The sequence below is a fragment of the Elephantulus edwardii genome, unplaced genomic scaffold (genome assembly GCF_000299155.1).
Source record: "Elephantulus edwardii isolate Elephantulus edwardi_28Jun2011 unplaced genomic scaffold, EleEdw1.0 scaffold00212, whole genome shotgun sequence".
NCBI classification, from domain to species: Eukaryota; Metazoa; Chordata; class Mammalia; order Macroscelidea; family Macroscelididae; genus Elephantulus; species Elephantulus edwardii.
In genome coordinates this window covers 1980489-1994284 of record NW_006399962.1, presented here as the reverse complement: position 1 = coordinate 1994284, position 13796 = coordinate 1980489, and the positions used below count along the sequence as shown (strand labels likewise).

The 13796-nt window shown below is 53.5% G+C and overlaps 2 protein-coding genes across 4 annotated transcripts; both read left to right on the top strand.

The window, feature by feature from the left end:
• Nucleotides 1-382: 382 nt before the first annotated feature.
• DTX3 (deltex 3, E3 ubiquitin ligase) lies at nucleotides 383-5505 on the top strand. 2 transcript variants are annotated; one of them, XM_006897577.1, is made up of 6 exons: nucleotides 383-621; nucleotides 1905-1969; nucleotides 2160-2236; nucleotides 2570-3299; nucleotides 4200-4417; nucleotides 4803-5505. In XM_006897577.1, exons 3-6 carry the CDS (start codon nucleotides 2208-2210, stop codon nucleotides 4876-4878), a joined length of 1053 nt encoding a protein of 350 aa, XP_006897639.1. In that variant the 5' UTR covers nucleotides 383-621; nucleotides 1905-1969; nucleotides 2160-2207; the 3' UTR covers nucleotides 4879-5505. The 2 variants fall into 2 exon arrangements, with proteins under 2 accessions (XP_006897639.1, XP_006897640.1); XM_006897578.1 differs by having other exon boundaries at nucleotides 2551-3299.
• Nucleotides 5506-5929: 424 nt separating this feature from the next.
• On the top strand, nucleotides 5930-12932 carry ARHGEF25 (Rho guanine nucleotide exchange factor (GEF) 25). Of its 2 annotated transcripts, XM_006897575.1 has the most exons (16): nucleotides 5930-6028; nucleotides 6315-6429; nucleotides 8588-8802; nucleotides 8922-9017; nucleotides 9097-9173; nucleotides 9374-9440; nucleotides 9627-9730; nucleotides 10023-10092; nucleotides 10209-10298; nucleotides 10388-10480; nucleotides 10669-10719; nucleotides 10913-10990; nucleotides 11180-11380; nucleotides 11484-11664; nucleotides 11965-12176; nucleotides 12467-12577. In XM_006897575.1, exons 1-16 carry the CDS (start codon nucleotides 5930-5932, stop codon nucleotides 12575-12577), a joined length of 1860 nt encoding a protein of 619 aa, XP_006897637.1. The 2 variants fall into 2 exon arrangements, with proteins under 2 accessions (XP_006897637.1, XP_006897638.1); XM_006897576.1 differs by lacking the exons at nucleotides 5930-6028; nucleotides 6315-6429 and adding an exon at nucleotides 7134-7693 and having other exon boundaries at nucleotides 12467-12932.
• The last annotated feature ends 864 nt before the right edge of the window (nucleotides 12933-13796 follow it).

Here is a 13796-nt window from a genome sequence, read left to right as displayed (position 1 = left end):
GAGGGTCACAAAAGGTAACACTCTAGAAAGAGGTAAGAGATGAGGGAGAAGATTGAAATATTCTATTATTGGGTTTGTTTATTTTTTAGAACTAGTGCTTTTACTACGATTTCTTCTCATCCGTTATTACTCCTCAAAGACCCGACATAATGATTTCAGAATCCCCCCTCCCATCCCTACATACCTAGAGCGGCAATCTCCACCCACCCATCCACCATCAGCTCCCTGAAGCTGCGGAGCAGCTGGTGGGGAAAAAGGGAGAGGGCTCCTCCCTGGAGGGGGCAGTGAGGAGGCTGGTGGCGGCGGAGTCTCTAAGGGATTTAACCTCCAACCCTCAGTGCCACCACGCCACCCCTCCCTCCCTGGGCTGGGACAGCGCCTCCATATTTGTTTTGGGGCGGAGGGACACGGACTCGTGCATGCGAAGGGTCAAAGGAAACGGTGATTATCACCTGTGAGGGGTATGAGGATGCACTCCTCCCTCCTTTCCTTCCTCTCAGGCTCACCCCCTGCCACCCTCCCCACCTTTTCGGGGTCTCCCCCCCCTTGTTGCTAAGGCCCGGACCGTCATCCCAGCAACAGCCTCAGTCATGTGACCGGCAATGGCGGCGCTGACGAGAGGTAGGTGAGTCCGGCGTCCCTCACACCCACCGCGCGCCCCCTGGGCCCTGCCCGTGCCCCCGCGTGCCCCCCGCCCCTGTGCGCCCCCCTCCTTCGCCCCTTTCCCCGCGCGCGGCTTCAGGAGGCCGATCCAGGCACCACTGATCCTCTTTCACTGTCCTCCAGTCTTGGCCTCCATTTAGGGGTTTTGGGGGCCTCGATGCTGCCGACGCATCTCCACCTTGCCGGAGCAGTCTTCCAGACCTTGGGGCGAGGAGGGGATGTGGGGGGTTGGTTCTGGGTCAGGTCTTGAAAGGAACCGTAGGGGGATGGGTGGAGGTACCTCAGCAGCTGCCCCCGGGGACCCTCGCCCTTCTGGCTGTCCCTCCTGGCAGCATCTGTCTGGAGGGAAGGACCGGCCCCGTGTCTGGCCCAGCTTGCCCTAGAGGAATAACAAATCCAGCATAAACTGTGGCCCCGCCTCCCTTTTCTGTGCCAGCAGGACTTGGAGCTAGGACACCTAGGTCCTGCATCCTTTCCGACGAAGAGGATGGGTTTCCACTCAGTGCAGGCAGGGGCTCTAGGGTTCCGCTTTCACTTTCTGAGTCTCGAGGTGAACCTGGCCTTGAGGTACTAATGATGGAGACACAGACGGCCGCTCCCCTTTCCATCAGTCAAGAAATTGAGGTCACATTAATGGTCCCTGTTTCCACTGAGGCCTGCTAACCTTCCATTTGGAGGTGTAGGAACAGCCATGTAGTTGAATGTGACAAGACCCATCAGGCCCATCAAGTGAAAGCCCCACCCCTCCTAGATGCAGACTGGGAAGCTAACAACCTGTGCTGGGTTTAAAAGGTGATAATGAGAACTTTGTTATTGCAGGGGCTGTGGCCACCTTGTTTAAATTCCTGTCAAACAGACTTCAAACAGAAAGGACCAAGGTCAGGGCTCAAAGAAGGCTTTCTGGTAGTAGGGGCTGAGTGATTTGGGAATGTGGAGCAGGGTGAGGAGTTGAGGAGCAAAGGAAATATTTCTATTTTTGTGATCGGAGGCAGGTGGCAGGAAAGACTATGTAGGCTTTTCCCTTCCAGACACTTAAGTCTGCCCCAGACTTTCTTGAGGGCCTCAGAAATTAGGTAGACAAAATGGAAGTTTAGCATAGTAAGTTCTTGTCTTACCAACTTGAGAGGGACTGTGGACGGAATTCTTCAGGGGAGAGGGAAGAAACATGGAAAAGTTTTATATCTAGGCTAACTGGAGAAAATGATTAATATTTGCCTTTATAATCCTTTACTCTCCCCTAGTCCTGGTCAGCTGAGTGTGAAAATAGAGCGATTTCTGCTGTCACCAATGTCCATGGGCTTTCCAGGTACCTAGCCCAAAGGAACCTCAACTTTCATTCTTAAGTTTGTTCTCTCCATTCCACATCCAAAGTAACTCCATACCCAGGAACCTACACCCAAGTTCTTGTCTCTGTCACATGGTCTGCTAGTTTGGGTTATGTGGGAGTTGGAAGAAGGGGTTTTCACTTTCCCTTTTGTTCCTTTCCATGTTTTCAGGTCTTACAACCCACAAGTAGGGAGCAGGAGAAAAGAGAGAAAGCCTGCATGCCAATTCTAAGCTCTTCAGGATCAAAGTGAGCAAAAAGAGGTTAAAAGTCCCTCTCCCCTTCAAGGAACCCATTTTTCAACTAGAGAGGGGTGGGGGCATTTGTTTCTGTGATCCTGGGAAGAGTGTAAGGAGAACCTGATTGCTTGGTAAGATGACAAAGTTACAGGAACTTTCCTGTTCTTCATGGGGTGCTGGGGTTGGGAAGATAGAATATGAATCAAGAGGAGAGTTGGGAGTTGGGTTTGATAGAATGGAGGAAAGAAAGAACCTAAAGTAGAAGACACTGGTATTTGTCAAGTGGGGACCCCCCACCCTGAGTCCCTTTCACCCTGGGGGCAGTGTCGTTCGTCCTGTCCAGAATGGCAGCCTGTGGAGGCACCTGCAAGAACAAAGTGACTGTCTCCAAGCCTGTGTGGGACTTCCTGAGCAAGGAGACCCCAGCGCGGCTGGCCCGGCTTCGGGAGGAGCACCGTGTGTCCATCCTCATAGACGGGGAGACTTCTGACATCTATGTTCTCCAGCTTTCCCCACAGGGCCCACCCCCAGCCCCTCCCAATGGGCTCTACCTGGCCCGGAAAGCTCTAAAGGGGCTGCTGAAAGAGGCAGAGAAAGAGTTGAAGAAAGCTCAGAGGCAGGGGGAGCTTATGGGCTGCCTGGCTTTGGGGGGTGGTGGGGAGCACCCTGAGCTGCACCGTCCTGGCCCACCCCCACTGCGAGCAGCCCCACTCCTGCCCCCAGGGCCTCGGGGGATTCCCCCTCCTCCTCCCCCACTCCCTCCCCCTCTCCCTCCCCGCCTTCGGGAGGAGACAGAAGAGCAGGAAAGCACCTGCCCCATCTGCCTGGGGGAGATCCAGAATGCCAAGACATTGGAGAAGTGCCGGCACTCATTCTGTGAGGGCTGCATCACCCGGGCCCTGCAAGTGAAAAAGGCCTGCCCCATGTGTGGCCGCTTCTATGGGCAGCTCGTAGGCAACCAGCCCCAGAATGGGCGGATGCTGGTCTCTAAGGATGCCACCCTACTACTGCCCAGCTACGAGAAGTACGGCACCATTGTCATCCAGTACGTCTTCCCGCCCGGTGTCCAGGGGGTAAGACCACAGCCTGCCCTCACACTTTGGTTTTTCCCAAGCTTGTGCTAGAACCTAGAAAGCCTGCCTGAGGGTGAGTATGTTTGTTAGATGTGATACAACCTAGTTGTTTCCCAGTATGTCCTCCTACTCCTGCCTTAGAGCTAGGAAGTACCTTTGAGACCCAGCTTTTCAATCCCCATGACCCCAAGAATAAAAATAAGATAGGAAGAAAGGAAATATTTGGTGGGTAAAGTTGGATGTTGACAAATAATCCAGATAGGGGTGAGTTTTGTAGTGTTCTGGCTCAAGTGCAAGCAGGCCCAGCAAGGAGAAATCTGATCATCCTAACAGACCTCCCCACTGAAAGTGTTTACTCTGTTTTCAATGTACAATTTATGAGACTAAAACCTTAATGACAGTGAAAGGTAAAAACAAATGATGGTCGAAGGCGAGCACTGGCAAGGTGCCATTCTGCCTGGACAAAGAAAGTAGTCATGTCCAATTCTAGTTTGCAGAAGAGGGAGTATAAAAAAAACTAAAATGGGTTAGACAGTGGGAAGAAGCATCAGGTAACAAAGGCTGAAAGAGAAATAACTCAAAATCTTCACATTTCTCCCAAGTTATCTGGAGAGTGGGCCCAGCTGCCCTTGATGACTTCCTGAGAATCTATTTGGAGCTAAACTGGGACTTGAGGGATTGAGACTTGCAGAATCTCTTAAAAATAAGGATTAAGTCCAGAAACAGGCCCCTATTGCCCACGTCCCAGAGTTGTTCCTTCTCTGAAAAACTGTCAGCCTGTTGCTTCCCTGTCAGCATTAGATGGGGCTGCAGTCAGCTGGTGAGGATGACACTCTGTTGGCTTTGTAGGCCCTAGGATTCCAGTTGCTCACTGCCTGCTCTGCTTCCCCTTCCTCTCAGGCTGAACACCCAAATCCAGGCGTTCGGTATCCTGGCACCACACGGGTGGCCTACCTCCCTGACTGCCCTGAGGGCAACAAGGTGCTGACCCTGTTCCGAAAGGCATTTGACCAGCGTCTCACCTTCACTATCGGCACGTCCATGACCACAGGGAGACCGAATGTCATCACCTGGAACGATATCCACCACAAGACCAGCTGCACAGGGGGACCCCAGCTGTGCGACACCCCTTAATTTGTCTTCTTTAAGCCCCACCCTCCCCTTGACCCATCTCCATTGAGGGAACATCCTCCTCATTCTGCGTAGCCTCATAACTGGAGAAAACCACTTCGTAAATTGTTAACCGTCTCTCCAATTCCAGTTTCTCTTATATTCCACCTAGTCTTATATGCCCAGCTTAATCTGCAAAAATAAGTAGATTTGGACTAAATTATTTTGGGATTAGAGGTTCCCTCCACCCAAAAGGTGATGGGGGGAAAAAGAAATGGGGAAGAGTCTGAATGAGGTCTCCATTGAGTCACATGCAATAAGGTTAAACATGGGTAGGATAATATGAGTAAGCTCCAACACCTAACCTTGACCTTTTTTTCTTTCTGCTCTCAGGTTTGGGTACCCAGACCCCACCTACTTGACCCGAGTACAAGAGGAACTGAGAGCCAAGGGTATCACAGATGATTGAAGGACATCCTCTTTGCCAAGGCCCCTGCGTTGTCCTTCACTAGGACCTAATGGAAGCCTCTGTTCTTCTCTCTTCCCCTGCCTCCCACACCATACTAGTAGGGGACCTGTCTGAGTAGGAAGGGAGTTCAGAGGGGGAAGTGGCAATCCTTCCCCTGTTCCCCACAAGCCAAGTGCTTTAGTGCAGTGTGAGCCACTCCCTCCTGGCAGAGGCTGATCTCTAAGGCTCTGCTCAAAGCCTCCCACCCCATGTACATACTGCCAGCTTCCCTGCCCAATCCGATCCGTTGCCCTTGGCTTTTTCTGGTATGTGCTGTGCTCCAGTGACAAAGCTGAGAAAGGAGGACCTGAGTGGGGAGGGGTGGATCTCGAGATCTCCACCTATGAACTTCGTGTTGGGGAGTGGAAACCAGCTAATGCAAGCCCCACTGAGCCGACTGTGTGTGTTCATCAGATACAATTTCTCCTTCTACCTTAGCCTTGTCCTTTCTCTGTGTCTCTGTCTCTGTCAATCTGTCTTTCTCCTGCTCTCCTCTGCCCCCTATAAGGAGCCTCCTTACCCTGTTCTGGAATCATCGCCAGACTGTAGCTTTTAATTTAATAAAAATAAAGTAAAATATGCAACTCTATGCCACGCCTGCTCTGTTTTGTGGACCTGGGTAGTTGGGGTGGGGAGAAGGCCTGCTGCAACAAGAACAGGGGTGATAGAGAAATCTGTGTCCCTTTCCAGTGCTTTTGCCTCTTGAAGGCCTGAGAAGATGGGTTTGTGCACAGCTCAGTAGATGGGCTCAGTAATAACAACAAAGCCCTAGGTCATGCTCCAGCCTTGGAAGCAGGGTTAAAAGGGGTTGGTTTGTTGTTGAACTATGGTTGTAAGGAAGGGAACAATCCTACCCCTCTTGGCGAAGTTTGGCTGGGGTGGGAGTGGGGCGGAGTCGGGCAGGGGGGCGGATTCTGCAGCAGCAACTCCCCGGACGCACGCACTCCTCGCAGCCCCCTCCAGCTTCCGTGCCCCCTCAGCTCTGGAACTTGGGGCAAAGTAGGGGTCCAGCATGAAGCCCCCAGACCGCCCCGCCCCTGGCCGCACTGACCGGATACTGGGGGTCATGGGGGGCATGCTCCGCGCATGCGCCCTACCCGGGCAAGATGGGGTAAGAAATGAGAACCGCGAGTGGGTCGGGGGTCTTTAAAGGCTTGCTTTCTGGCTTCACCCTAAAAACCCAGTTTACCCACAAATAGGAGTTCTGTGAGGAAGTTGAAAGAATCGGTGAATTCCTTTACATGGGCCATAGCCATGTTCTGGGTCAAGTGCTCCCTCTATCCCAGCCTTTGGCGACCCTTTCAAAACAATGTGGGTTTTGACAGAAGAGAGAAAAGGAAGCTGGGAGTTCAGCTGGGAGCCCGGGTAGCATTTTACGGTCCTTCTGTCCCTTGTAGCCCGCGAAGAGAAGTCCCCTAGAGCCAGGGGCTAGTGAACCAGAATCTGATCCTACCGAGGGGGATCAGAGAGAGAAGCGCGAGCAGGAAGCCCCAGTCTGGGCACCACTGCCTGGTAAGAAACAGGGGTAGGGTGGGGCACAGTTGGCCATCCTGTGCAAAGTAGCGAATTAAAAAATATTCTCCTCTTATTAGCATAAGAATTGACATCTAATTTGCATGCGATCCATTTAATCGCAGAGCCCTCCTTGCTTCTTCTTGCCCTTCTAGTCCGATGCGTGTCCCCCCACCCAGCCGGTCCCGCGCCCCACCCCTGGCCCCTCGCCAGCCCGGGCTCCAGGACTTCGCCTTAATTGGTGATTAGCTTCAGCTGGAGTCCCGGGGCCTGGAGGGAAGAAGGGTCCGCCGCGAGGGCGGCACCGGGGTTGTGTTTCCCCCGCAAAGAACTCCCCACACTTGCTGCCCCTACCTAGGGGACTCAGTCCGCCTCCGCCAGACTAGGGACGGCCCCAGCCCCAGGACATTTTAGCACAGGCCAAGACTCCATCCCCTGGACCCTTCTCCGCTGCAGCAACCCAGGGGAGACCCGGGTTAACCCCCTGCCCCAGCGCTCCGCAGTCAGAGCCCTAGATGCAGGAGGGAGGGTGACCCAGGCGGGGGAGCGCAGGCGCTGGAGACGTGGAGTGGGAACGTGGTGATGCTTGGGGGAGGGGGGGATTGGGGCGGGAACCCCGCACCAGCTGGCGGGGGAACGAGTGGGAGAGGGCGGAGCCGGCTGCGGAGGGCCCACCCCGCGGCGGCACCGCGGCCCGGCCTGTTATTCCGATAGCCGTTCGGCCAGGACCCGCGCAGCGCCAGTGGCTCCGCGAGTCGGCCCCCGCCTCCACCCTCGCTCAAGCTTAGAGCCACCCCCAGCCTGAGAAGCCAGAGACGGAGCTGGAGCGGCTGCCTCATCCCGGCCCAGCTTCCCCCAGCATCCCTTTCCCCAGCTGGACATCTGGACTCTGGGCCCCGCACCGGCAGGGTTCCGGAAACCCTCCCCGCCCAGCTCGGCGGGCTGGGCCCCGCGCCACCCTCCTTCCAGAGCCCCCCGCCCTTCTCCAGACCAGACTTCCGCCCACCCCTGGACACCCCCTCTCTGTTCCCTCCCTCCCCTTCTTCCCAAGCCTGGACCGGGGTAGGAGGGAGGGGGGGTGTGCGCCTTGCGCCGTCCCCGCCCCGCCCCCCGTGATTCCCCCTGCATGGCCGGCCCGGGTGGGGGACGCGGGGGGCCCCGGGCGCCATGCGGGGGGGGCACAAGGGGGGTCGCTGTGCCTGTCCCCATGTGATCCGAAAAGTGCTGGCAAAATGCGGCTGCTGCTTCTCCAGGGGGGGACGTGGTGAGTGTGAGGGTGGTGAGTGCGAGGTCGGAGGGGCCCAGTGTTGAATGAAGGGCGGGCTGGGGGTTCAGATTCGCCCTAGCCCTAGGGATTTAAGGGCTAGAGATTATGCGTGCATTTTCCAGGAAATTGACATAATAGACTATCTCTAAGGTTCCTTCTGCCATCAAATTTGTTAATTCGAGTTAAGAAAATGGGGGAAGGGACATCTCTTCACCATAGTCAACTGGGTATGAGAAAAATTCCCCAAGCCACTTAGGCCTAGAACTTTCCTCAAAATCCTTTTGCCAACTTCCGCTCTAAAGAACAAAGCATGAGGACCAGAGGATCTACAAGGGATGTTATAGTGATTAGCAGTTCCTCTGTCCCAGAGTCCAGATCAGAGATAATTTTGATGAGCTATCTTCACTTCTGTGGGATTTTTGCATGCATTGAGGAGGGGGACTACAGAAACCTTTTCTTTTTATAGTGATTACTGCAGTTGGTGGAGGAGGGGTCTGGGGGTGGCAGATGGACTCAGCTTTTTCCTGCCCCCTTTTTCCCAGAGAATGGTCTGTACTCATTGGTGGGGGAGGGTTGTGGGAGAGCAGATGGCCACCCTAGTGCCTGCCCAGATGGCTGCCCCCACCCCCATAGATGTGCTGTGCTCAAAATATGGGGGAACCTCCACATGTACCTGGCACTTCCAGCTGGGAGAGCCAGGTGTTTACTGCTCTTCCTCTGAAGAGTGCCTTGGTGCCATTTTCTATTTTGACCAACTCACCAATAGTGAGACCTGGAGGAGAGGGGATGCGTATTGTTGGGTGGAGCTCTTGGGAACTCCTTGAGGACCTTGAGTCTGGAGTTAGACCAATGTTGGTATCTTTTATTCTCTTCCCTTTTCTTCCCAACCAGAATCCTATTCTATTGCTGGCAGTGAGGGGAGTATCTCAGCTTCTGCTGCCTCGGGTCTGGCTGCTCTCTCTGGCCCCAGCTCTGGCCTCAACTCTGGCCCCTGTTCCCCGGGCCCCCCAGGGTCTGTCAGTGGCCTAAGGAGATGGTTGGAGCATTCTAAACATTGTCTCAGTGTGGAAACTGAGGCAGATGGTGGTCAGGCAGGACCGTATGAGGTGAGCAAGCTTTACCCTGAGAGCACGAAAATAGAGAGAGACTGGGAAAAAGGAAAAGTTGGATCCACTGGTCACTGGGGAAACCTGACTTCTGTCTCTGACCCCTCCCTGATCCCCAGAACTGGACACTGGAGCCCGCTCTAGCCACAGGAGAGGAGCTTCCAGAGCTGACCCTGCTGACTACGTTGTTAGAGAGTCCTGGAGCTAAGACTCAGGTGTGAAGAAATTAATCAGGGAGGCTCCCCTCACATACGAGGCATTCCTTTGCTTACCCTAGGATACTCTTATTTCCAGCAAGCTGATGAGGAGACTGCTTCCCAGGCTCCCGAGAGTGAGGAAGAACAGAAAAAGAAGGCTCTGGAAAGGAGTATGTGAGTGCTTTCTCTTCCCATTGCACAGTTTCCAGAAGGCTCTCCTTCACACTTTAGACTTGGAATGGGGGATCCCTTCTGAGGTTGACTCCATGGTGGTAAAGGAAGAAGAGGGATTTCTAATCTGTGTGGGAGGAACTGGACAAATTGAGGATGTGCTGAGATTCTGAAGTAAGAGTGCTCTTCTGTTCCTTTTATAGGTATGTCCTGAGTGAACTGGTGGAGACAGAGAAAATGTATGTGGACGATTTGGGGCAGGTTGTGGAGGTAGCTGCCATTCCCTTTTCCAGCCCTGGCCCACTTGCCCCTGCCCTCTGCCCAAGAGATGCTTTGGTACTCCTCTGTCCCCTCCTCCCAGGAACCCTTCTCCTTAACCCATCCTGAGTTTTCTTCTTGAAAAGGCATTCACCTCCAGGAATGGCCTCACATATTACCACTCTAATCTTCTCACAGGGTTATATGGCCACCATGGCTGATCGAGGGGTCCCCGAGAGTCTTAGAGGCCGTGACAGGATTGTGTTTGGAAACATCCAGCAAATCTATGAGTGGCACAGAGAGTGAGTCATGGTGGTACCCTGAGAGTGGAGGGCTAGCGAGAAGTCCACTTCTGGCTGGTCTTCTGGATGGTATGACAGTGGGGGGCTAGAGGAAAGGTACACATCTGGTCATCTGGTTGGAATCACAGCCAGGAGCCCATGGTGGTCTAAGGTGTAACTGAAAGCAGAAGAGGGAACATTTGGAGGGGTATGACATGAAACACTGCTAGTACAGCCACCTTGTCATGGAGTGTGTATGAGGGGACAGTTCTAAAATGTATTTGACCTCCCTTTCCCCTGCCAATCTCTCCAGCTATTTCCTGCAGGAGCTACAGAAGTGTTTGAAGGATCCTGATTGGCTTGCTCAACTGTTCATCAAACATGTGAGTCTGGAAGGGTAGGACTACAAGTATTGTGGTTTGGGAGTGGGTCTGGGCCCTCTGGAGCTGTGCCTAATCCCCTTGCCCTTCCTCTCTCACACTTTCTGTGCCTTCTTAAGGAGCGTCGGTTGCACATGTATGTGGTATACTGTCAGAACAAGCCCAAATCAGAGCACGTGGTGTCAGAGTTTGGGGATAGCTACTTTGAGGTGAGTGGCTGAGGTTATGTGGGGAGGAGGGACAGAATCAGCAGGCATAGGCTTCCAGGCTGCGTAATCACACTCTCCCTTGTCTCCAGGAGCTTCGGCAACAGCTGGGGCACCGCCTGCAGCTCAACGACCTCCTCATCAAACCCGTGCAGAGGATCATGAAATATCAGCTGCTGCTCAAGGTCAGGACCACTTTCTCCTGGGGTGGCACAGCTGCCTGGGACAGCCCTGGCCTCATTTATCTCCTTAGGGCTCCTAAGTGCCCCCAGACCTCCTGGGGGTGTCTCCATTTGTGTTCTCAGGGGGAGGATGGAAGAGCATCTGAGGATGTCCTCGTGACCTCCCTGAGCATTTCTTCTCCACGTCTTAGGATTTTCTCAAGTATTATAGCAGAGCTGGGATGGACACTGAAGATCTGGAGGTGAGGACCTCTGGAACTTCAGAACACACTGTGACCACCTTATTGTCTTAGCCTGTGTGTTCTTTTAGCCCTTTGAGTGGTTTTGAGTGGTGTTGGCTTTTAGGGGAGGCTGGTTGGTGTTAAGAAAAGGCTGTTGACTTAGGAGGCCTCTCTCCTTACAATGATGAAGCTCCTCTCTTTCTCTGCAAACCAGCGAGCTGTGGAGGTCATGTGCTTCGTGCCCAAGCGCTGCAATGACATGATGACTCTAGGGAGACTTCGGGGCTTTGAGGTATGAGGTGGGACAGGAAACTGGAGGCCTGGTGCTCTAGTCTGTATTCTGAAGTTTTGTGGGGAATTGGCTTCTCCTAAAGCTGACCCCATGACTGCTTGGAAGTGTCAGGGAGAGAAGGAGAGAGGAGCAGAGATTTGTCCTTTTTTTCCTTCCCCCTTTCTTAAAGACTGTTGTCTTTGGTTTTAGGGCAAATTGACTGCTCAGGGAAAGCTCTTGGGTCAGGACACGTTCTTAGTCACAGAGCCAGAGGCTGGGGGGCTGCTCGCTTCCCGGGGGCGAGAGAGACGTGTCTTTCTCTTTGAGCAAATAGTCATTTTCAGCGAAGCCCTGGGCGGAGGAGTACGAGGTGGAACGCAGCCCGGATATGTGTATAAGAGCAGCATCAAGGTGAGGAGGGCATCAGAGGGCTTAGCATGTGGTTAGACCTCAGTGAGGCTGTCTCGCTTCTTCAGAGAAGGTTCTGGAGGCCATCTCCTATTTGCTAATTCAGGTTAGCTGCCTCGGATTAGAAGGGAACCTTCAAGGTGACACTTGCCGCTTTGCACTGACCTCCAGAGGGCCAGAGGGTGGGATCCAACGCTATGTCCTGCAGGCCACAGACCCAGCAGTCAGCCAGGCCTGGATCAAGCAAGTGGCCCAGATCCTGGAGAGCCAACGAGACTTCCTCAACGGTAAGGTTCATTCGTTCATCTTCCCTCTCCATCAAGCCCCTTTACCCTTGGATCTCCTGAATCCCTTTCACTCCCCAATTTCCAATCCCTGCCCTCTGATCCTGACACTTCTTGTACTCTTATCCTCACTTTTCTGACTGCCAGCTCAAAATTTAATAACTCCAAATCCTCTAAAGCCACAAACAATTTCTGTTGACTGATAATCCCTGGAGGTGGGCAAAATGGGAGAGTGATGGGAGTAGAGCCCTTAGGGAGGGGCTGCCAATTCTCTGACCCTCTCTGATCCTTTCTTTGTCTCAGCCTTGCAGTCGCCCATTGAATACCAGAGACGGGAAAGCCAGACCAATAGCCTAGGGCGGCCAGGAGGGCCCGGAGTGGGGAGCCCTGGGAGACTTAGGCCTGGAGACCGGGCCCAGGCCAGGACACACACCCCTATCAATGGTTCTCTTCCCTCCCTGCTGCTGTTGCCTGAAAGGGAGGTGGTCAGAGCCCCTCTGCCCCTGGACTCACAGGTATGAGAAATGGTTTAGGGTCACAGTGGGGAGGGCCTCTCTTAGTCTGAGATCTCCAAGTCCCCCTTCTTCATATCATTCCTTTCTTCCACCACCTTCCTTTTATCTGGTCATTCCGAATTCCTATCTCTTACCCTCTCTCTCCAATTTATCCTGGGAAAAGTTACTGCTGTCAGAGAATCTAAGTTATCTGGAAGAGAAAGAGACCAAACTGGGGGTATATATGGAAAAGAGAAAGTGAAGGTGGATTTCTGATCTTTTATGATCCCCTGACTTTTGTCTTTTTTCAGACCCCCGGTGATATCCCCCAGGCTCCTCGTGATTCACCTCCAGTCCCTCCAATTCTGAACACCCCTCCCTGCCAGGCCAGACTTGCCAAGCTGGATGAAGATGAGCTGTAACTTAGAACTGGTGAAGGCCATGAGGGTGGTGCTGACTCACCCCCTCTATTCCTGAAGGAACTTTGGGATAACCCCTCTGGCACCACCCTGGAATTCCTCCCCTCTTGGAATATCTGGAGGGTGGGCAAGGCTGGGGGTGGTCTCACCTTGGAGAAAGGTAGCTACACCCAAAAGGACTTCTTTCTGCCCAAGGAGCACAGGTTTCTTCCATTCTCACCCCTAGCATGCATCACAAATCCCCTCAAAAGGAGGATATGTGGGTGGATGGGAGGGCTGAAGCACGGGCCAGATAGAAATTACTGATTTTGGTTTTGATCTTGTTTTTCTGTTTTCTGCGAATAAAGGTTTTGTTATATCACCAAGGTTGCTGACTTGGCACAGGGAAGGGGAGGCAGTAGTGGGGTACATAGGGTAAAGAGGAGAGGTCTGGAGAGCTATGCAGGGTGTAAGTTCCTCACCTGCAGCTTCAGCATCACTCAGTTCAGTCTTGGAGCCAATGAAGAACCTTAGATCCTTAGCATATCTTCCTCTTAACCCAGCCCTTGGTTTATTCCTGTCCACACTCAATTCTAAATCCCACAGGAAAGCCCTGTAGTGTGGTTTGACTTCCCCCCATCCCCTAATGCCCAGATATTAATGCACAGAGTGCCCAGTGTACCTTTCTTTCTGAAGTCTCTATGTTCAGCTGAGGGAAATTGGGAAGGTGAAGAAGATCCTTTCTGTGGTTCCTTCTCGCGCCTGGAACTGCCCCCCCCCCCCCATGGCCTTCTTGTCTTTGCTGTCTGAGACACCGTAAGGCAGGGCCAGATCAGACTCTTTTCAGGGTATGGACCTGAGAGTGGAGAGCCCAAAAGGGTCTTCTCTAATCCCAGCTTCTGAGACGGCCCCTGAAACAGAGAGAGCCAAACCTGCAGAGGTCCATGTCCAAATTGCCTGTGCTGGGTCCTTCACCATCCATGTGTCTGCTGTGTCCATCTACCTCCTGGGCTTGGTCACATGTACTTGAGCTTCCTCAGAAGACAATGGACTGCTGGGGTGGGAGGGTGAGGAAGAACTGGAGCTTCCCTCTGGACCCAAAGCCCCTCAGGCCCACAATGAGGGGAGGGATCTCTAGAGGGGGGACAGGACGTTATGCCCTGATAAGACTTCTGGGGAACAATGGGAGGAATTGAGAGAAGCAACCGCCCTCACCACACCCCACCCCCTGGGCATTGGGGGT